Below are 22496 nucleotides of genomic sequence, written 5' to 3'. Positions count from 1 at the left end.
GGGACACGCTGAGGGGTGAGGCGGGAATGAGGAATGAGGGACACTGAGAGGTGAGGCAGGAAATGAAGGGTGTGAGACGCTGAGGGGTGAGGCGGGCATTGAGAGATGAGGGACACTCTGAAGGGTGAGGCGGACACTGAGGGGTGAGGCGGGAAATGAAGGGTGAGGCGGGCACTGAGGGTTGAGGGACACGGTGAGGGGTGAGGCGGGAAAAGAGGGATCCGGGACACGCTGAGGGGTGAGGGACACGCTGAGGGGTGAGACGGGAAATGAAGGGTGTGAGACGCTGAGGGGTGAGGCGGGCACTGAGGGATGAGGGACACGGTGAGGGGTGAGGCGGGCACTGAGGGATGAGGGACACGGTGAGGGGTGAGGCGGGCACTGAGGGGTGAGGCGGGAAATGAAGGGTGAGAGACGCTTGAGGGTTGAGGCCGGCACTGAAGGTTGATGCAGGAAATGAGGGGTGAGGGATACACTGGGGTGAGGCGGGCACTGAGGGTTGAGGGACACGGTGAGGGGTGAGGGACACGCTGAGGGGTGAGGCGGGAAATGAAAGGTGAAAGACGCTGAGGGGTGAGGCGGGAAATGAAGGGTGAGAGACGCTGAGGGTTGAGGCCGGCACTGAAGGTTGATGCGGGAAATGAGGGGTGAGGGATACACTGGGGTGAGGCGGGCACTGAGGGATGAGGGACACGGTGAAGGGTGAGGCCGGCACTGAGGGTTGATGCGGGAAATGAGGGATGAGGCGGGCACTGTGGGTTGAGGGATACGCTGAGGGATGAAGTGGGAAATGAGGGGTGAAGGATACAATGAGGGGTGAGGCGGGCAGTGAGGGATGAGGGACACGCTGAGGGGAGCTCCCGGGGCGGTGGCGGGGGCGGAGCGGACGGGCTCGCGGGGCCCGGCGGCCGCGCATGTACCGCGCGGTGATTGCCCGGCGAGCGCGGCGGGGCGGGCCGGCCCGGGCCGCCTCCCGCCCGCCTCCCTCCCTCCTTTCCTCCCTCCCTCTGCCGCTCCCCCGCCGCCGCCTCGCCTCCCGGCCTCCCTGATGCCGAGGGATGGATAGAGCGGCTGCCCTGCGAGCCGCCGGCATGCTGGAGAGGAAGGAGCGGAGCGGCGGCGAGGCGGCGGGGCCGCGGGGCTTGCCGGCCGTGCGGAGCACGCTGCAGCAGTGCGGGCTTCTGCAGGACCTCATCGACATCTCGCTCTCCAACCTGCGCGGGCTCCGCACCAAGTGCGCCGCATCCAACGACCTCACGCAGCAGGAGATCCGCACGCTGGAGGTACGGCCCGAGCTGGGAACCGCGGGCGCCGCAGCGGGGCCGCGCTGCCGCCTCTGCCCTGCACGGCCGGGGCCGCGGCCGGGGCCTGCCGCTGCTCGCCGCCCTGTCCCCTCGGCACCGGGGCCGCGCCGTCTCTTTCTCCTGCGAGCCGAGCGCTGTTGGCGGGGTCAGCGGCGCCCCGGCCCCGGTGCGGAGCTGTCAGCGGGCTCGGCGCTCCCGGCGCGGGGGCCCCCTGGCCGGGGAAGACGTGGAGCGGAGCGCGGTGCCGGCGGGGCGCGGTGCCGGCGGGGCGCGGACAGGTGCGGGGCAGCCCCGCGGGCGCCCCGGGCTGTTGGGCGGTGCGCGGCAGCTCCGTGAGGCCGTGCTCGGCCGCCCCGCCGCGCCCCGGGGCCTGTGCCGGGCTGCCGTGTCCCTGTGGAGCAGGATGCGATGTGAGGCGCGGAGCAAAGGTGACTCGAGGCTCCCTGGCAGGAGGTGTGTCCCCACACCGCCGTGCTGGCGAGCTGGGAAAACTCCCCTTCGCCTCAGGTACTTGGTGTTTGCTCCTGATGGTTCCTGCCCTCTGCTCCAGGCCTGTCTCTATCTCTGGCTCAGTTTCACTGATCTAATCTGATCCTCCTTTTCCCCCTGTTGCTGTGGCTCAAACAGCATCATAGACCGGGCTGGAGAGATGTTCTGCTGCTTAGAAAGATTATATGAAATTCTTCAAACAGAAAACATGTGCTGCTGCGATGAAAGAAGAAGAGCTGGATCTGTACAAAAGTCTGTATAAGTATTTAGGAAGGGAAAGTAAATGTATTTTTCCTTAGTTAATTTGACTTTTAGGTACTTAAATAACATTTCCTTTTGTGCAAGTAGTTTTACTTTAAGCAAGCAATCCCCTCCTGTCCCCTTCTTTGATTCAAGTTTGATGTAAATGTTAATGCTTCTCTACCTGGTGCTGGAGACTGGAGCTGGATGGAGCATTCGGCTTTTTTTAGGAAGAAAGGATCATCACAGCACTGTAACTGTAATAAACCTACATGCTGAAAAATCCATCACATGAGAAATGAAGGTCGGAAAGAAAACTGAAACAATAGGTGGTAGGTAGCTTTTGGCACAGCCTCATGGAAATCTATCATTCTTCCTTTATTCTTCGTCTGACTTTTTTTGTCGTTTTGTTTGGTTGGTTGGTTTGTTTTGTGGGGTGTTTTGTTTTGGTTGGTTCTTTCTTCCCCCCAAATTTACAGCACTGTTCTTCCTCCTGTCACCTCCAAATTGCATTCTCTATGGAGCAATATTTGTCTAGCCTTTTGGCAGCCCTACTGATGGCCTTTTTGATGCACAAACAATGTCAATCAGCATCATTTCAGAAAATGGTCATCACTATTTTGCTAGTGGACCTGTTCTAAAAGAAAACCTTTATTCACGACGCATAAAGGCCTTTTATAATCTTGAGGCTCTTCTTAAAGCAACAAAAGCTGTTTCTAGTGATAGTGTTTGAGTGTGTGCACACAATCCTCTTCAGCATTTATCCGTTTAAACAAATGAGTGCCACATTCACTGATGATCATAAAATTTATGTTCAGAAGAAAATCTCTTTGATGTACAGTCCAGTATGTGATTTCTCTGGGAGTTCAACCAAGTGCTGGATCTCTGCCCACACATGGAGCTGTGGCCATGGGTACAGACTCTGTGTTCTTTGCACTCTTGGGTTGCCTGTATCAAAATACATGTCAGGCATAGCCCGAGTCTTGTGCTTGACTGTGCCAGCCTGCAGTCACAGAGCCAGACTGCAGGGGCTCAGGGTCTGTGTTTGCTTCCCCAAGCTGTCGTTGCTAGGGGAGGTGGGCCCAGAGCTGTCTCAGGTACCAGTGGAGTTCCCGTGCCCTGATTCCTGTGCCAGCAGTGCCACTGTGGCCATGTGCCTCTGCCTGTGGGGATGTGCCAGCACAACCTGCAGGGAGCCGGGTACTGCTGGGTGTGGACTGTGCAGGCACCTCCTGAAGAGTCCAGAGTGCAGCTGGGAGCTCGGACATCTCCAGGGCCTGCTGTGCTTCCCTGGTGGCCTCCATGAGTCACCAAATGGCTCTGTGGCCATGATTAGTGGCTACTGGTGGTGCAGTGCTGTGAGCCACATCTCTGCTATGCATCTCTCCTGACCTGGGAGCTCATCTAGGCTGGGGCTGAACTCTCACAGGGCTTTTCTTCTGTGCAAAAACTTCAGAGGAAAAAGAATTGTGAAAACCTAGTTCCATGAATATAACTGGTAAACTGTAGTGACGTGTAGTCACCAGGTCAAGAACACCAACCTAACCAAGGGCACTTGGGCTCATGCTTAGCTCCCTCCCCTTTCACTGCAATGCTTTAAGTCCTTCCTCATTCCTCTTCCTTGTAAGGTGTTCTCAAAATAAAGCACATGGTAGATAAGGATTTCAAACTGGACCTTGGCAGGTACAGGTAGCAGTCATGGTGGCTCAGAAGAGTTCAAGGAAAAATGAGATACAGGAAGGAAAGGAAAGAAAGGGCTGTGGGAATTGCTTGCAAAGGATGTGTTGAGTGTAATGTGTTATATGAGCTGACCCTGTTTCAGGGTAGGAAGGCCATTTCTTAGAAGGGCAGGGAGTTCCCCTGTAGTGGAAAGTAGGTTCTGTTAGTTTGGTTATTAGCAGACTGGGTTCTTTGATGCCACAGGGTCTGGTTTGGGTTTTTTTAGGTTTTATATGCTCTGCCCAATAAGTGCTTGAGTGTTTTTCTTTTTACCCAGTGCTGGCCTGTGCTTTCAGTTTTGTCCTAGCAGGTTTACTCACTTCTCAAGTTGACTACAAAACTGAAATGGAAAATAATGGTAATTTTAAACCATATGTAAGAGAGCAAAAAATGTCTGCCATGCAGTGAGCATTCAGCATTGTTCCATGCATCCTTGGAAAGAAATAACTCTGTCAGTATTTACCCCTGTCCTTATACTAATCCCTTGTTCGACTCAAACTGGTTTTGTAAAGTTAGAAGATGTTATTTTTTAGCTGTATTTCTTTGTGAAGGCGGTATCTTTCTGGATTCATTTCCCTGGCTGGGAAACTGCTGGTGGGACATTTGTGATGAAGCACATCACAGCTCAAGCCAATCTGTTGGAGGTGAGCAGGAGAACAGTTGCAGGTGCTGGCAGCAGGAAAGGTTCCTGTGGTTTCTCAGCTGGTTTGGTGAGCTGTGGGAATCCCCAGACTAAGTGGGACACCTTCCCCCAGTGCCCCCCAGTTCTGACTGCAGCAAAGATGAGACAGGAAGGCTGAACGGCGAGACCTGGAGTGGATTTAGACTGCAGGTGTGTTTTCTTTCTAGCTGGGCTCTTGCCTCAGAAGAGCTGACTGCAGTGGCTCTGGTGTGGCAGCTGCCTCCAGACTGGTTATGGTGGGAGTGTTGGGGTGAGGCAGTAGCACACATTCTGAGTTCTGCCTGCTCTTTGGGAAAACAGGCCTCCTAGCTCCCTGGCCAGACTAGATCCGTGATAGACACACTCCTGGCCCTGTGTGCAAAGATCAGTTTGGCTTCTTCTTGGGAATGCCTTCTGTTCAGCACCTTCAGCAAACACAGCACCAGATCAGAAAGGCTGACTCCAGCTGGGCTATGTCACAAATAAGTCAGTCTACTCTCCACAAATCAGTCGTTCACAGTGGCTGAATGGTACCTGTGGATTAAATCTGTTTGGACTTGCTTTGGCATTATCTCAATTCATTTGGCAATTTGTCTAGAAAAGGCTTATCTTAGCAAGCAATCTCTGAGCAGAAACAAACACTTTGAAAATGTGGGGAGGCATGAGAGAAGAGGAAGAAGGATTGTAATAGTCCACACTTGAAGACTGGAAGTTGGGCATGTGGTATGCATAAGGGAAGGACAACTGTGTTTGTAAATTGGAAGTAGTGGGAGTAGTGAATTTTTCAGCCAAACTGCAACCTGTAGCCACATGTTTATGAGCTTTGTTCAGCTGAAAAGACTTCCTTTCCCAGCAGGTCTTAGGTAAGAGAAGAAGAAAGTCTCTTACTTCATCTTACTTTTTGCATATATGCAACACATTTGTTTTACTTAGTGTCTTGTGTTTTTGTAGGACTCTTTCTCCTTTCTTAAACTAGTGCACTTCTTGTACAAGATAGTCTTCAACAGAAATTCTATTTGTTTTGGAAGAAGGGAAGACCATATATTATTATCTAGTCTGCAGTCATCATCTTTCTTTTGTGACAGTTATGATCAGAATTTCCACATCATAATGGAATTTAGCACATCTCCTACCACTGATTTTATATAAATGTTGACACAAAAACTCAGCAGCAGTGTTTTCACTTACCTGGAGTTTGCAGGGTGAGCAGGTTTTCACCAATTTGAATACAGGACAAGGGACTCTTCACTTTGCTGTCAAGCTCTGTGTACTTTTTGCCTTGTGATGGATTCCATGGTGCACTGATTGGGACACAAGAAAGGAAGTGTCAGAGTAAGGCTCTGTGCTGCCTTTGCCTTTCTAAGGCTGCCTGTGTGGTCACTGGATTCTGGTAACACAGCATTATTCCTGCTCATCCTCCTGCAGCCCTGGAGCTGCAGTGCAGCCCAGCAGAGCCTGGCTGGGAGCTCTGTGTGTGCCTGCACACAGCGACAGCAGCCACAGCCTGTGGTGCCACACAAGCCTCAGCCTCTGCATAGACTTCTGACTTTGTGTGTGTGCACAGAGCTGATCTAATCAGGGAAGCAACCAAGCTGAGCCCCAGCTGTGTCCAGCTGAGCTCCTGGCTGTGACCCAGCTTGCCCAGATCCCACCTGCTCAGACCTTGGGCTGCTACTCCAGTTCCATGGTGTGCTCTGCATTTTACCCAAGGAAAGCCCCGATCAGTGTTCCAGCTGCATGCTAGAGACAGATGTACAGCAGTGAGTCAGCATGGGGTACACAAATCTATCACCTGCTTTGGTCATAAATAGGAATGTTTAACAAAGAAGTCATGTGACATACCATGGGGAATAGTGTCTGTTACAATGATATTTCTGACTAAAACAGTGTAATCTATCAGATGCTTCAGGGATAAACCCTCACCTTTCCTTTAATATTTCTTACTCTTATTTTCAGCTTTGAGGGATTTTTTTAATTATTATTTTTATAAAAGGAAAATGGTGCTGAAAGCAAGCCTGGCTATCTCCCACTGTTAGGGGGATTGGAGAATGTGCTGGCTGGATTACTGCTGCGGTGAAAGGCACAGAGTGCTGTATGGATGATCCTGACTCAGCCAGCTCTCAGACTTCCCTCCCTGCTCATTTCTCACTCCTGTGGAGCAGTCCCACAGAGTTGACACTACCAGCAGCACAGAGTTACCACAGCAGGCAAATCCAGGGAGCAGAAGCTCTCTGAACCTCAAAACACACCTGCATGCAAGTGTCGTGGGCATTCCTGCTTCTTGGTGGGACTCTGCACCTCGTCAGACTAGCACATGATTAGGAAACAGTTTGGCATTCTGGCTTAGCAGCCAGTTCTCCTCAGCATAGCCCCTGGAATCTAGGACAGGATCAGTCCCTAGATAAACTGGATAAATTCTGCCTTGCTTGTGGGAGGACAACTGGGAAGCACCAAAGTTTACAGGTGGTCAGAGAGACCTTTTGCCTTAAGCCAGAGCTGCACAGAGCTCCTGTGCCACCTACGAATCCCAGAGGTGTGTCCCAGGCAGCCTGCACACCTCCAAGGACATGAGGTAATCCCTGCTGCAATGTGCTGTTCACTTGTGCCAGGTGACAGTCACCTGTTCTGTGCTCAGCTCCCTGTCCTCGCTGTAAAGCTGCTTTTTGCATAACCTGTTTAAAATGAACCGTGGTAGAAACTCAAACCTCAGTTTAGGCCCTGCTTTTGGGGTTTGAGGCAATCACAGCCCAGGCTGATCATAGGTATCTGGTTTATCCTGCTCTGAGTGCAGCACAGGCAGCTGAAGTCTGAGCTGTTGGGGCTGGAGGCAGATGGAAGATCCAAATCTCATTGGATCTACACACCTGAGCTCAAGACTGTTCAAGATCTGTCTTTAAAGGTAAAGTACAGTTGTAATTTCTGTATGTGTTCTAAAGTGAGCAGAGGCCAGGTCTCTCATTCCCATTTTGCCTGGTGAGAACATCCAGTTGGTTCTGTGTGGAAGCAGGGAAGGATCACGGGACACTTAAGCAGCAGAGTAAGGAATCACGCTTTGGTCAGGTTATGGAGTGCCCCTGATAGGATGATTAGTAGTTATCCCACATGGAAGAGCTCTAATAGCAGAGGCTGTGAGCTCTCTCTAGAGCAGTAATTAATGTGGCACTGAGGAATGCTGCTGGGATGCAGCAGATCCAGGCTCTGATCTGGTCTGATCTGATGCTGCCAGAACAGGTCATTGACCCCAGTGTTCAGCATGCAGCCAGGAGCCTCGGGGCTGGGGCCTTGGAAATCTTCAGAAGCTTTTTGCAATGAGTTTAGCACCTTCCTGTCCAGGTCTGCTCTCCTTAAGTGCTTCTAAAACGTGGGTTTGTTGATTTATCAAAGAACTTTCACTTCTGTTTGAGGCAGTCTAAATTTGGAAAGGAAGTCTTGAGCTCCTCATTGTTGCTGTGTATGGGTTATTGTTGAGGCCTGCAGGTTCCAGTGTGAGGTTTTATTTTTAAACTGAAGAGAAGAAGCAATTAGTAGGTTTTACAGATTGAGAACTACAGGTGGATTTTTGGCCATCAGCACTGAGAGACATTGCTAGGGGAGGTGATAGGTTTGTCAGTAGGTGCAGTCATGGGGAGATGTGTTTCCATGCCCCTCATGCTGCCTACAGTGCTCTTGGAGCAGCTCTTCACACCTGGTTCCTCCCAATTTTCTAGCAACGTTTTTCTTCTTCCGGAGCAGGTTTTCCCTTTTATTTCTAGAGTAATCTAAAGGACTAAATCCTGTTTCAAAATACAGTTATGTAGCTCCTCTGAAATAAGCTAAAGTAGGGAGATTGTGTTTTTTAAAGCTTCCTGAGTTTTTTTAGATGTCTCCTTAAAAACTGTTCTTTATACGCCAAGCAAAACACTTCAGGCCTTTTGTCTTTATGAGCAAAATTGAAACTTTCCACAGAGTAAAACATTTCTTACGAAGTCTTCTAACTTTAATTTCCCATCATTTCATTAGAGACAGATCTGAGTGGCTCAAGCCAGCATCAGCTAATAGTGTAAAACTCTGAGTGCAGATCAGATGTGTTGTTTTTTCCCCTCGTTTTAGTGAATTCTGGAAGCTATGCACTTGCCTATCCTCCCTTGTTTTAAGGAAACAATTGACTAAAATCCACAGGTATTGTTCTAAGGAGTCTGATCTGTTTGAGGAGTTCTGCACAGGCCTTCAGCCTTCTCCCTTTGGAAGAAGAAAGGTTTCAAGTTTTCTTTCCTTTTTCCTGTGAAACAGAAGGGTGTCTGGAATAGCTCTGGAAGAGCCAATGTGAGCACAAACACCAAAGACTCTTAGCATTTGTTCACACAGCTAAGCTGGGAGAAACCCCAGAGCAGATATCAAAGGGCTTGTCAGTACCATGCATATTCACAGGATATTATGTGTGTTGAAATTGGTTTGGTCTTGCTTTGTTGGTGAAGTGTAATATTTGTAGAACCACTGGCTGATTGCTAAAGGCCTGATTTAAGCACTGCTGTATTGGTAGCATTTTGTCTGGGTATAACAAAGCAGAGTTTCTGTGGGATGTCTCTCCATGCAGCCCAAATTCCTGAGCCATTTGTAGTGTTGGCTAGAGACTAGAGTGGAATCTGTGGAAACTCATGTTTGGAAGGAAAAAGGAAAGGTGCTGTGATCTGGGTCTTTAGCTATTGCACTGAAATACTGGCTGGGTTTGTGCTGAAACTGCATTTGTAGGAAATGCAATCCTACTTTGGGAGAAGATGTTTTCTGTAGGGATGCTGAATGCACCTCTGGAGCAGTAATTACCTATTTACCTCTTAACTGACTGGGCTTTATCAGTTCTGCCAGTCTGTAACTGGAGGGGTAGCTAACTTAGAGCTAGCTGAACACTTCTGCTAGGGTGACATTAATGTTTAGTGTTTAATTCTTGTGGAAACTAAGTCTACAACACCATTGTGCTGCCAAGGCAGGTTCCAGTTCTGCTGATGTGTTCTTTCCTTATTTTTTCTCCTGTGCTATTCAAATTGCCTGAGTTGCCAAGAATAACTAGTTTGGGGTTTGAGGCGAAGAGCTCTGCAGTGAATGGACACCTGGCAACAGAAGATTTCAGATGAAGGCAGTGGCAGCCCTGCAGTCAGTGCAGTGGGCAGGGAGTGTGCTGGCAGCAGATGCACTGGTGGTGCAGCCCTGCTCTGAGCTGGAGTCCCCAGGAGTGTCTGGGGGTTCCTTGCAGCTCCTCTCCTCAGTCAGCCCAGCTGCTCTTCTAATGAGAGGGCAAATCCTGCCTCTAGCATTTTATTAACAGACTTCTCAGTGTCCTTTTGAAGTGTTGTGCCAAAACAGGACATGTTTCTCACTGTTAGAGACTGCTGCTGTACACCAGGAAGGTTCTGAGCCTGCAGGGGAGCTTACAGAGACACCCATGCTCATTTCTAGCCTTCTTCCTTATGCTAACTTAGCCAGGACTAGCTAAATCCTACCAGGCTTAACCTGCATCCTCTTTCCAGTTCTCTTCATGCAAAATGCTTCTGGTTCTTCATCTTTCCTAGGCAGGGCTCTGTGATGTCCCTGCTGCCCAGTGCCTGCAGTGGCTGTTGTCCTGCCTGTCCCCACCCTGCAGTGTCCCTGCAGCTGCTCCGCTCTGCCTCAGCACAAGGTTTTGTCCCCTGGCCCCAGCACTGTGACAGCCTCTCCCAGGCCCCACAGACATGACTTGACTCAGCAGTTTTCACACTTCTGGCTTGATCTTTCCCGCAGCTGTAAAACCAAGGTGCAGGGGGAAGGGGAAGCACATGAGGAAATGCATGGTCTGATCCCTGCCTCTCCCTTTCACTCCTCCTGGATCCTCCACATAAACAGGCTGGCTCAGTCCTTTCAGTCCTCCTGTGTTCCTGACACAGAGCCTGCTGTGAGGTCTCTGCCATTGCAGGCATGGCCCCTTCAGACTGCAAAGAGTAAAGTCTCCACATTCAGGCTGTATTTTACAGGGTGGGTTAGCAGCATGGTCTGTCAGCTTCCCTGACAGAGCCTCAGTGCTGTGGGAGCAGCATCAGTGAGCTCTGTGAGTCTCTGCATTGCTAGAATTCTTTGGAGTTCTTCTAAGTGCTGAGTGTTCAGGCTCTTCATGCGAGTAGCTGTGGCTCTGAGATTTATCTAACCTCAAACTCTGGGAAAGAGAACATGGAGGAGGTTGGAGAGCCACCCTGATGCATGGGGGATTTTGAAATTTATCAGTAAGAAACATTGATTTCTTTGGGAAATACAATTTTGAGAGCTTTTCCTCGAAGATGACAGACTGACTGCAAACAGACAGTAGCTTCTGGGAGGCTGGGGTGGGTACCATGGCACAGCTTTGCTTTGATCTCAGGTAGCTGCACCAGGATCACATTTAATTACTCTGAAAGCCTGTCTCTGAGCAGTAGATTCTCTTCCCCCAGCTGGGATGGACTGCATTATACAGAGGACAAAAGTGTGTTTTCTTCAGTAAGTTCTTATTTTCATGCAAAACTTTGAACTGGGTGATAACACATTTGAACTTTGGGGCTACTTTGGATTTATACTTAACTCTCTGATGTTAGTTTTATGTTCATATCTCTTCTTAAATTTGAGGAATGAAATAAAGCTCTTTTCCTTCTCAGAGCTTGAAAGCTATGGAAAAATCTGCTGTGAGCTGTTTTGCTTTGTCTCAAAGCACATATCATTTGCAGCAAGGTAGCCATGACATTCCTGTAACATATTGTCCAATTATTATTTAATCAATAAGATGTGTATTTCACAGCACAGCAGATACACAGCTTTAAAGCCAACAGCCTTGCAAAGTTTATAGTATTGGCTACCAAGTACTGTCCTCTGAATTATTTTCTGATGTTCCAATGAGCTTCTGCTTGCCATCTGCCCTTCACACAGACATCATATCGTGTCTGCTCTTTAAAAGACAATTTAATTAGATCTTCTTTCAGTAGGTTTTAATCAAGTGTTATGGGGTTGCTGGTGAATTATTCACAGCCGTATCACTTGATGGAACACTTGGTCTGCTAAAGGTATCATGTAAGTGACATCTGTAGCAAAGAGTAGAGCTGGCTTGGACTGAGGACCCCACTTACGTTCCTTGGGGTTGTCCAGTTGACATCAGATGGATGTTGGGAATATGAGCCCACTTTGCTTTACAGGAGTAGCAATTGAATGTGACTGTATTGAAAACAAAGGAGTTGAAGCAGTTTAAAACTAGGGTAGGAGCTGAATTTAGCTCTAGTCTCTGCTGGCTCAGTTCTTTTAGAAGTGCCTTTCAAGGCTGAATACCTTAAACAGCATGGCCTTGACCCCCACTTGAAGCTCCAGCTATTTAAGCACAAGTACTGTTGTACTGTCTTCAGATTTGGTCTGATGTTAAAGTAAGTGTGCTTTGAATGAGCAAGGCAGTAAAAAACAACACTCATATAGCAAAGGATAACCAACTGAGAAAGTGGATATTTTTAGAATACAGGAGAATTCTTTCTCTGCCTTATTGCACCTGACTCTTAAATTGGTAGAAATTCTGCAGTTGTAAGATAACCTTTCATTTTTCATCTTGTTGAATGCATGTTTCAGGAACATTGCTTTTTTGCCAGTTCAGCTCCCTTCTGCATGAGACATCATGAGGTTGCCATCCAGCCAAGTACACCTGCAAGTTTACAGCAATAACTGTTCAGCTCTCTCTTAGCTTCCAGAACTGACACTTAATTGTTCTTCTCCCTTTTGAACCATATATGTGGCAAGAAATGTATTATATGATAGTCTCATCCATAACATGCAGGTGTTCCTACCCACGGCCTAAATAATATTCACTGTTTGTATGAAGATTTAATTTGCTCACACCTATCTCTGAAATCTCTGCCACTGAAATGATTACAGGAATGCTTTGAAATCCAATTACTCTTGAGCGCCTTCTCTGAATTTTTAAGTGCTTGGACCTTTTCCTGGGGCTGATAGTGAACTACTAGTACAGCTGCAATCAAGAACTGTATATAGGAAAGCGACCCCTACCATTGCCAAATCCATTCTTTCAGTGGGTGAGTGCAGTTGTTTGACTTTAGGGAATGATGTACAGGGAGGTCCTGGAAACCCCCAAGAGACCAATAGAGAATTTAGCAGGTCATTGTATCTCGCTGGAGATCACTGTGTGTCATGAGCCTTTTGTGAAGGACACGACTAATTTACAATTTAATTGTGTTGAAATCCTGGATGTGTCAGCATGCCTCACAGGCTCCTCAGAAGGGACAATGGGGTGAGAAGTTGTGTACTCTGCAGTTCCCCCTGCAATAAGAGGGACGGCTGCCTACACTCAACCCATGCTTTGATCCTTCCTCATTCTCTAGAATGACCAAAGACAAAGAGGGAGTTTTTAATGTTGGCAAGTGAAAGCTGAGTACGTTACAGTCTCACTAAGAGGAACTGAAAGCAGTTGGCCTATTCATGAGAGGCCTTTCTAACTTCTCTTGGCAAGTAGCAAGGGCAGACACACTTCAGAGAAAGTGCTTCTAGTCCTGATTTTATTTAGTGTTTGGGACAGGACAATGTAGAAGTTGGGGTGAGAAGGGAATTAGCTGCACCTTTTATTGCATTGTACTTCTTTTATTGCAATGTACTTCATTGTACATTGCTGCTGCAGATGGCCTGGCTGGGACACAAAGGGAGCCTTAGCACTGCTTATCTGTGTTGGGTATCTGGAGCACACACCTGACAGGTTACCTGTGAGCCTCAAGGTTCACCAAGTGACACTGTAGAGTAGTTGGCTTTATAGTGCTCCCTCCCCTTTCAGCTGCTGTGGAACCCACGGGCGTTTTCCTCCCTCTGTCTGCCGTTGCTGTTTGCTGGTTCCCTATGGATCATCCCTGTCCCAAGCACTGTGCAGCTGCTGGGAGTCTTTGCAGCAGGAGGTGCTGCTCCCTGTCACTGGGAGCCTTCCCCTCCCCCACGCTGGGATATTCCTTGTGCAGCGTGATCTAACCCAGAGTGGCTGGGAACTGATGGTCCAGAGTTCATTTCCAGTTATTATTGTAGTAGGGAGTCAGGCTGGATCGAGGTACTCATTTCCAGCACAGACCATATACCCTTTGAGAGCATAAACAACCTCTAGGTCAGTTTTACTTAGCTTCATACACAAGAGTTTCAGCTAAACAGGAAGAGCGAGCGGGAGCTGAAGCACTGCAAGAAGCTGGTTCAGCACTCATCCATACTGGACTGAGTAAGGTCCCTTTCAGCAGAAAAAGATATACATGGAGGGCTAAGCTCTAAAGCAGCAGTGGGAGGTCCCTGTTTTTGTCTTTTGAGCTGGTCATCTTAACTGTAGTGCCTTTTTTCTCATTATCTAGGATCCTACAGAAGCCCTTCATAGACAGGATCTAGGACAGCTTTGAAGGCAGGCATGTTCAGGAGTTGTTGCCACGGTCTCTTAGAGACACTGGAGAGGAAAGGGGCTGAACCAGGTGAATCATTACCCTCAGAATATGAACTTGTAGTGCTGGGGAGCCGTGCCTGGTGTTTGTACAGACCCAGCAGCAGCAATCTGTGTGTAACTACAGCCGGGATGGGAGCACCAAGCAAGTAGCAGTAAAGCCTCCCTCAGCTGTACTTTGCTGTGTGCTAATACAGCCTTCTGTTAAAAAAACCACTTTGTACAGCTCAGTATCTGGACACGGAGATGGGACTAACTTGGTCTGGCTGTCATTGCCCATTCCAGCTGGAATTGGAATTTGTGCTGCCCTGGGAAACGGGGCTCAGGCAGCTCCTGGAGCAAACTGGGCTCAGAGGCAGTTAAATTCAGAGTGCAGGAGGGCTGCACAGCCAGTGGGGAAGGGGAGCCTCTGGGCTGGACAAACAGGTCACACGGGTTTGCAGACGCTCTGTCCTACCTGAGCAGAGCTCTAAGGCTGCAGGAGCTGGATGCTTTCAGGTAGGGGCAGCACCAGCACTTTGTGACATAAAAATTTGGCAGAACTGAAGTTCTATCAAGTACTAGAGTGCTTGAGCTTAGTTTAGCAAGAATCCATCAGAGTAGTCAATAATTTGACTTATTTGCACTTAATAATTAAGTTCCTCCTACAAAGAACCACTGATACAATTAAATTTAGTTTCTAACTCAAGATTAACAGCTTCACTTGGTCCTTGTTATAGCCTTTCCTTTCGGGAGAGAGCAGCTTGGATATGAGATCTGACCATTTGTGCCCTCTTCAGGGAGCACAGGTCACATCCTGCCCTGTCTCTGTAGAGGTGACTCCTACACTCCTGCTCTTCCTGTAGCCTCCTCACTCGGGCCGTGGCCCTGCAAAGCAGCAGGGGAGTAGGAAGGAAGAACTAGTCCAGCACAAAACCTCACTGAACAGACACCCAGCAGCTGACCTGCAGCTTTAGAGCACAGTGGAACACACAACTCACTCCAGTAACTTCAAAACAAAATCAGGGAAAAGGCCTTAAATAAAACCTTTCTGCAACACCATCTTGTGTCTCACAGCCTTTCCCCACATCCCATGTTTAACCCAAGCTTCTTCAAGTAACCCTTCATTCTCACTGCAGTTTTACTGACTCCAATCGTGGGATGGTCCTGGGCTTTCAGAAAGCATGCACAGAGGTTTGTCTGGGCCTGTGATGTTCCTGATCCTGAGAGAGCACGAAGGCTAACCCGAGGATGTGGAACTGCAGAGAGGCTTGGGACAGGTGCTGGTGAGAATGTTTGTTTGCTGAGAAGGAAAGAGAACTGACCCTGGAAGCAAACTTCCTGACAAATGGCATCACCAGTCCTGGAGGGAAGATAAAGCTCATACAGTCCACAGACACTATTTTGCTTTTTAACTGTTTTAGGAGTCCCTCCTAGACCTGAGCTGTGGGGGACCCAGTTAACTTGGCAGCTGAATCTCAGTTACACTCACTTTTCCAGTTCTCTATTTTGTGTCTCAGTGCCTGTACACAGTAGTCTGGGAGCATTCTTGATAATTGGTGAGCAAACTGAAAATCTTTGATCCCACTGCATGGCAGAACATACCAAAGCTTTTCTTTTTCCCTCTTAAAATCTCGTGTTATAGGTTCAAAGCATTTTGAACAGAGTGGGATTTAGTGTATTTTGTTCTTCCTGACAATCCCAAAATACAATCTCATAGCAGCTTGTTAAAATAAAGCTGTTTTGCTGTTTTAAAAGAGAGAATGTGGCAAGTTGCCACATTCCAGTTAAGCAATTTCCTATAGTTGACTTTTTTTTAATGCATGTTTTTTTCAGCCATGTCCCTACTCTGTTTTCTCTGCAAGAAGCCAAAATACCCCGGACAAGACAGAAGCCCCCACCTCTGTATTAATACTTGAAGCAAACTCCCCTTCCTGAGTCTCAGGAGAACAGAACATGGAACCTTGGCACAGGGGACTGTAGTTATGTGGCAAACTGGAATTTTTAAGAACTGTGGCTTTTTTTGGAAACAGCATTTTCCTCCGTGGGGGTAAATTAACCCTTTTTTCTTGCAGCAGCCTCAGAAGCAGCTCGGCCGTGGAGTCCTTGGGAATCCTGCAGAGATTGCAGGCTGTGCTGAGCACACAGAGGGCGGTGGCTCTGCAGTTGCAGGCTGGCTCCAGGTGCCAGGTTCCTCCTCCTCCTTGTGCCAGGTTCCTCCTGGCTGCAGCAGGGGAGCAGGATGTGCCTCGCTGGGTTCAGTGGGTGGATGCGTGTCCTGCGAAATTGGGGTTTGGCAGGTGCATGTAGAAACTGAGTAACTGATTTAAGGACATCTGCTGAGTCATTGAAAAGGAAGAGCAGGCAAGTCCTCAAGGTAGTGAGTAATGCTACAGCTTCCTATTTCTGGGTGACTGCTCAGTCCTCTCCCTTTCTCTTTTCAGCTGAAGGAAATGATTGGCAGTGGCTGTGCTGAAGAGGCAAGACTGGACATGCAGGGGCTTTGCAGGCAGGACATGGAATGGGCTGCAGAGCCTGGGCAGCCAGGCTGCTGCTGCTGAGCTCCCAAATGCCCGTGTCTGTAACCTAACCCAGCACAAGGCTCACTTACTGCTGGGGTAACGGGCAGGAGCTCGTCCAGCATTTGGGGAAATCAGGGCATCTGGAAGTTTCAGATAACTTCAGTGTTCTTTGAATGTGATCACAGCTGGAAAGCTAATAATAATCTGCTGCTGATTATTTGCACTTTCAAGATTTTACTGTAAACAATCTAATTGAATTTATAAATTTCCTTTGCCAAAACACAAAAGAGAAATAAGACTACGAAGGAAGGATGGAGGTAGAAAGGTCTTCTTACTGTTCAAGACATTTTTGGATTCAGAAGCTGATTCTAAAGCAAGACTACTGATACTTAGGGAATCCTTCTATTTTGTTTGTGCATCCTGTGATGGCTGAGCACTCTAAGTTTTGCATTTGTGGAAATCCTCAAAGCGACTGAGCTGTGGAAAGACAGCTCGTGTGCTCTGTTTTCAAACAAGCCAAATATGAGGAAAGCTGAGTGTGGGCACTGACTTTGTGCCTGTGAGACAGGTAAGAAGCTGTCTGCAGCTCTGCTGGATCCCTCAGCCATTCATAGGCCTTGGTTGTGTTTCTGGCTTTGGTATTCTGGAGAAGAGTTAGAAAGAATTACTCCCAGTAGTGTTTTACATCACACCTGGCAGGAGCTGTAGAGTAGCAGTGGCATTTAGAGTCTTCCACTGTACAGGTGTGGCATTGCAGCTTTCTCCAGCATCCTCAGAATCCAGGATTTTCAGTAATGCCTAAAATATCCATGTTCCTTTTGGAGAGATCAAGGTAAAGTACTGTAAACAAAAGGAGTGGGACAAACCCATGAATGATCTTTGTGTAATGATGCAGAGCTGCTTGGCTGCAGTGAAAAATCTCAACTCCTGTGGCATGAATTTGTATCCAGCACTCAGAGCTGTCTGCTGGCAGGCAGAGAAATACAGAATCCCTTTGTGTTTGCCCTGCTCCTTGGGAGGAGAGTATTTCCATGACAGACTAGCACACAGGCTGTTACAATGGCTTTTTCTTTTCTCCCCAGCAGTTGGGGTTTTGTGTGTTTCTGGTCTCTGTAGCTCAGCACAGTGAGTCCCAACTCTGGGCTGAGCAGGGGCAGTTGAGACCCTGAACCCAGAGCCTGCTCAGCTTCTCTCCAGCACATAGTCCAGGAGATACCTTAAGACAAAAGGGATGTAACTCAGCACAAGGATTGCAAAGGGGTGATGAAGAAATTTTCTGAAGAGTATCTCCTAAAGAGCCTGTAGAGCATGAAAAGCAAAAAGAGAAATGGAAGGAAAGCATACAAGTGTATAAATCATGTTTTAAGAATGTTTCTTACAGGCTGATGCTCTGGAATTTTTTCTGAATTGTAGAAGTGATGGCAAATGTGAGAACTTTGCTGCTCTAAAGCAGCAAAATCCCCCAACTGGAGCAAAAAAGTCAGGCTCCAATTTTTCACAAATTCTGCATAAAATAATTTCTGGACACGCAAGCAAAATGCTTAAACTCTGATCTTGAACTGGCACATTTTCTTCCATTGTACATTTAATGCAGTTCTTTATTAGAAGAATCTGTTTTGAGAACTTTAATTTGCTTCCATAGAATGCTTTGAAAATGAGAAACTTGGTTGTAGCCAACTGTCACAATACACTTCTCTTAAATGAACAAAACCGAAGGAAAACCAGCCCCAGCCCCCACCTCCTGTTCTGCTTAGGTACTGAGACAATTGTGTGTGAAGTTTCTGTGGAAATTCACAAAAATAATGGATATTGTGCCTGCCTGAAAGATGCTGAGCTTGGAGCTTGTTATCTTTGTATTTGTGCTCTTTCTTCAAGTGTTGATTAAAATCTTTCCAGGCTGCTGTGTGATGCCAAGTAGCTGTTACAGAGCTGTCTGGTGTATGGCCAATTGCTGCTTATCAGTCCCCTCTGTATTTTTCCTCATACAACTATTACTGCCTCAGCAGCTGTATTTTCCTCTACTTTTTAAGTGGGCACAACATGGTTTAGGTGAAAATCTCAAAGTCACAAGAAAAAAAATTCTTTTTGGGGTTGGGAATCTAGGTTCAGGTGTCTGCACTCTAAATCCTGTATTTGTATTTAACTAATGACAGAAACCCCTCATGGCTGCTACGGGCAAATGTGAACCAGTAAGAGAGAGCCCCAAGGAGATTTTTTGAAAAACAAAATGTGAGCAGTGAGCCATGGCAGCTTTCTCACTCAGTGTCTGTGAAAAGAGAAATGTGACCCCAGTCCTTGCCAAAATAGCTCAGTTCTTTCTAGCAGAAACCAAATAATTGGGAGCATTTCAGAGAATACAGTTTCTTAGCTGAGATTTCCCAAGGTGCAGAGACAGAACCTGCAACCTGCTCCTATAGAGATGAAACTTTTCTGTGTAAACCTCTTCCCCAAAGCCCAGCCTGCAGCAGCCTGGGGAGCTGTGTGTGCTATGGAGGAGGGGAAGGTGCAACTCTGGAAGTGCTCGAATGATTGAGTCAAACAAGCAGAGGATTTGATTTTGTTGTGTTTTGTTTCCTTCCCTTGGTCTGCTAATAAGCCTGAGAACAAACTGCTAATCTGTCTCATTCCCCAGCCAGTACGTGAGGGAATGGTAGAAACTGGAGGCTTGTGTTTGTATTTTATTGAGGCTGCAGAAAAAGAAATGTGTAAAACAAAAGGAAGATGGTTGGGAAGGCAAGGGGAAGAAAAATGGAAAAAAGCCTTTGGGATTAGGGACAGCATCCTGGGCAGTAAAATGCTCCATTGAAGGAGGTTGGTTCCTTCCAGGATCTGTCAGTTCTGTCCTGGAGAGTGCTCAGGCCTCCCCCAAGGTGTTCCCCTTGCAGCTCACTGTCTGTGCCAGCCTGTGGTGCTCAGGACCTGCAGAGTGAGGCTTGCAGTGAGAAAAGGGAAGTGCAGGAATGACGGGGACCTGCAATTAGTCATTCTCTTCCTGACCTTGCTGGAGGAAATGTCTGGCTTTATATTGTCTGCTGTAAACTCTCCTTTATTTAGGCTCTAAGTTTACACAGGCTCAGCTTGTTGGTGTCTTTATTTCCATTTCCTGCACCATCAGTCAAATATACCTGAGAGTTCTTTCAGAGATGTGTGACAATGATTAGTGCCACCATAAAAACTATGGAGGATATTCTCTTTAAAGGCACTTTAAGTTTTGAATTTTGCAGAGAGATTCATGGGCTGTAACACAACTCCTATGCCAGGGTCTGTGTCTGTAGGGCTGTGTGAATTAACAAGAGCTTCAGGAGAGGCTTGGGGCAGGAGGGGATTGCTGTGCTCCCTGTGGAAGCACAGCTAAGCTGATGAAGCCTGGCTGGGTGCTGGGGAGCTGGGAGCTGAGAGCAGCAGAGCTGCAGGTCTGGTGTGGCAGCAGCAGGGCTGTGCTCAGCAAATGGCAAGTACAGTTCTTAGTCTTGCAAAATGCTCTCAGTCATTCTGTTACACTTGTGTGTCCTCGGGTTGCAAAGGAAGGGGGAGGGCTTTCATTTTTAGTGTTCAGTGGGTGTGAAATCTCTGATCTTTAAGCAGAGGACTGTTCCTGTAGCTGCATTAGGCTTGGATGCCTTGCTGGGATGAAATCTTTGAAGAGAATGATGTTATGAGGCTCAGGGAACTATTTGATTGTGCAGTTTCATCCTCCCACTCTTAGCTGGGAAGGCCTCAGCTGAGTGTTTACAGCCTCAGTTGCTGGGACTGTGAAAAAGAGAAGAGGGGAGAAGAAAAGGAGTGGTATGTGGCCTCCAAGTGACCCAGAAATGATGCTGTCTGCATCATTTGACAAAGCAGAAATAACATACTGTAGTGTTTGTGCAGTGGCTATTGTGTCAGCCTGAGGCATGACTGAGGGTTCAAAGGAAAATCCATCCATCTGCTGTTCCATCTCTCCCTACCCCTCTACCTCTCTGTGCCTGTACTGACCAGTTTCTCCTAAGGCTTCTGCCCCCCAGCACACCTTGCCTGCACATTTTCCTGCTGGCTCGTGCTGGGTCCTGTTTTGCAGGGTTTGTTTAGCAATGCATTGAGAAACTATTTCCTTTTCTGTTAAAAACAAGCCCAAAGTCCCTCAGCTGGGTCCTGCAGGAGCAGCAGGGCTGGCACTGGGGCTCCATGGTGGCACTGCCACCCCGGGGGCTTGTTCCATCCCTGGCATCCTTCTGACACCCTCTGCTTTCCAGAGTCCCTGCTGCTGGGAGCCCCTGTTAGAGCAGAGCACCGAGAGAGCTTTCATGGCCCCTTTTCACAGCTGCTCCTTCACTTTGTGCAAATTATTTTTAATCCTTCCTCTTTCTTATTTTTAACAAGGTGCTACTGCATGGGGTCCTTTGAGTACGTTGATGTTCCTGAGGTGTTTGTGGCATTCAAAGCAGTGGCACTGTTGTGCACCAGGCTTGTTCAGGGCACTGTGCCTGTGGCCCAACACAGCAGCCCCCCACAGACCCGGTGCCTGTGACTGCACCTGTGTGATCAATGCAGAGCTGGATAGGAAATACACCCAAGCAAGCAAGAACTCTGGCTACTGTTTCAGCACAGCTAAAAGCCAGAAACCAGGCCTCACATTCTGGACAGGTGTCCTGCTCACTGCCAAGCTTCTTGCTGGATGAGTCAGCTGGGTTCAAGCAGAGAATGTGAATTCCACAGGCTGCAGGTCACAGTCTGATGCGTAACTGAGCCCCTTTTTTTTTCTTGGATGCCACCTCAAATAAAGCAAATGACTTTGCTGCCAGATATTCTCTGTAATATTTTGTCTGATACCTATTTTACCATGCATAGCTGGTGAAAATTCAGGTCACAATATCATCCTTTAGTAGCTTCAGTTCTGTTGGTTTTGAGGGCAAAGCCATGTGGGTGACAAACTGAGTGACCTAATTTTTTAGGATACAAATAATTCCTTGAAATGAAATGTTTTGCTTCTCTTCCTCTTACTTTGGGTTGTGAATTTTGCTCCTGTGCACATCCTGTGCTTGCCTTGGAAAGAGCTGTTTGAATTTCGTGCTGATCTCAAGGTAGTTTGGAAGTTTGTGAGATTGTGAGACTCCAGCTGAATCCTGCATTATGTGACTGTTCCTAATGGAAGCACAGATGGGAAGGATGGTTTTCTCTTGTGCTGAACGAAGTGTTCTATGAACAGGTTTGGATCAGATTTCACTGCAAATTGAGCATATGTCATGTGAAAAGGGTACAGACCCACTCTCTCAGTTTAAGCAAGCAGATTTGGTTCTAAACCAGTCAAAACCAGGCAGTGGTTCAATTCTCCCTGAACTGGAAATGGAACACTTCACACTGTTGTCAGGTATCTTTATACCTACAGGCACAACGAGGAGTTCTCTGCACAGGGAAGGCAAAGGAGAATTTCTGAGGCTGCAGTTGGTGCTGGTGATGCCGTGATCAGATGCTGATAACCATGCAGATAGCTGGGGGCATTCACATGAGTCAGCTGGAGTTCACAAAGGAGCAGCTCAGGGCTCTGTGGGCAGAGCTCACACACGGCTGGGCTGTTGGCAGCTGAAGGACCCTGCAGCCCCTCACACTGGAGCAGAGCTGGTTTGGATGGTTGGCTGCACTGCAGAGAGGCCTGTCCTGTGCCTGCAGATCCCTGGCAGAGCTGAGCTAGAGCTGTGTCCTGTGACCCTCATCTGTCTGCTCCTGGCACATGGGGAAAACCTCAGCACTGTTTCTGTGCAGTGATTCCTCAGCCTTATCCTGCTCCCCTCCTCAGACATTTGTCCTGGTGTATTCCTTGGGGACCTCTCTGGCCCCACAGCAGTGTTCAGGCTCAACAGCACTCTGATCACGCCTGAGATTGCCTTGATTCCTGCTTTTGGGGGAAAGTTCTGCTCAGGACATGCTCAGCATTGCTGTATTTCAGTCCCAGCTGGAGAGCCCAGCCATCACTTCTACCCCTTTGGTGTTTGCTCTTTCCACCAGTTTGGCATTCCCACACGGTTAGTGCAGGATCTGGGGGACTTGTTAGCTCTGTTGTGCTCCTCTCTCCAAAACCCACGGGGGCAGGGTTGCTTTTGAGATGGAGCCTGAGGCAGAGCAGGCACTGACACCCTCGCTCTTTCCCTTGCGTGGATCAACCCCTCTGCACCCTTGTT

The 22496-nt window shown here is 48.1% G+C and overlaps 1 protein-coding gene across 1 annotated transcript in view; it reads left to right on the top strand.

The window, feature by feature from the left end:
* Positions 1-1036: 1036 nt before the first annotated feature.
* KSR1 (kinase suppressor of ras 1) overlaps positions 1037-22496 on the top strand; it is a 49982-nt gene continuing 28522 nt past the window's right edge. The window contains exon 1 of the mRNA XM_014881146.2: positions 1037-1283. Within this exon, the coding sequence (XP_014736632.2) occupies positions 1059-1283 (225 nt within the window). The 5' untranslated portion in view covers positions 1037-1058. The remainder of the gene's footprint in view (positions 1284-22496) is intronic.

This window comes from Sturnus vulgaris, chromosome 21, assembly GCF_052056855.1.
Source record: "Sturnus vulgaris isolate bStuVul1 chromosome 21, bStuVul1.hap1, whole genome shotgun sequence".
In the NCBI taxonomy this organism is placed as follows: domain Eukaryota; kingdom Metazoa; phylum Chordata; class Aves; order Passeriformes; family Sturnidae; genus Sturnus; species Sturnus vulgaris.
Note: the sequence above shows the minus strand (reverse complement) of the source record. Positions and strands in the feature narration are given on the sequence as shown.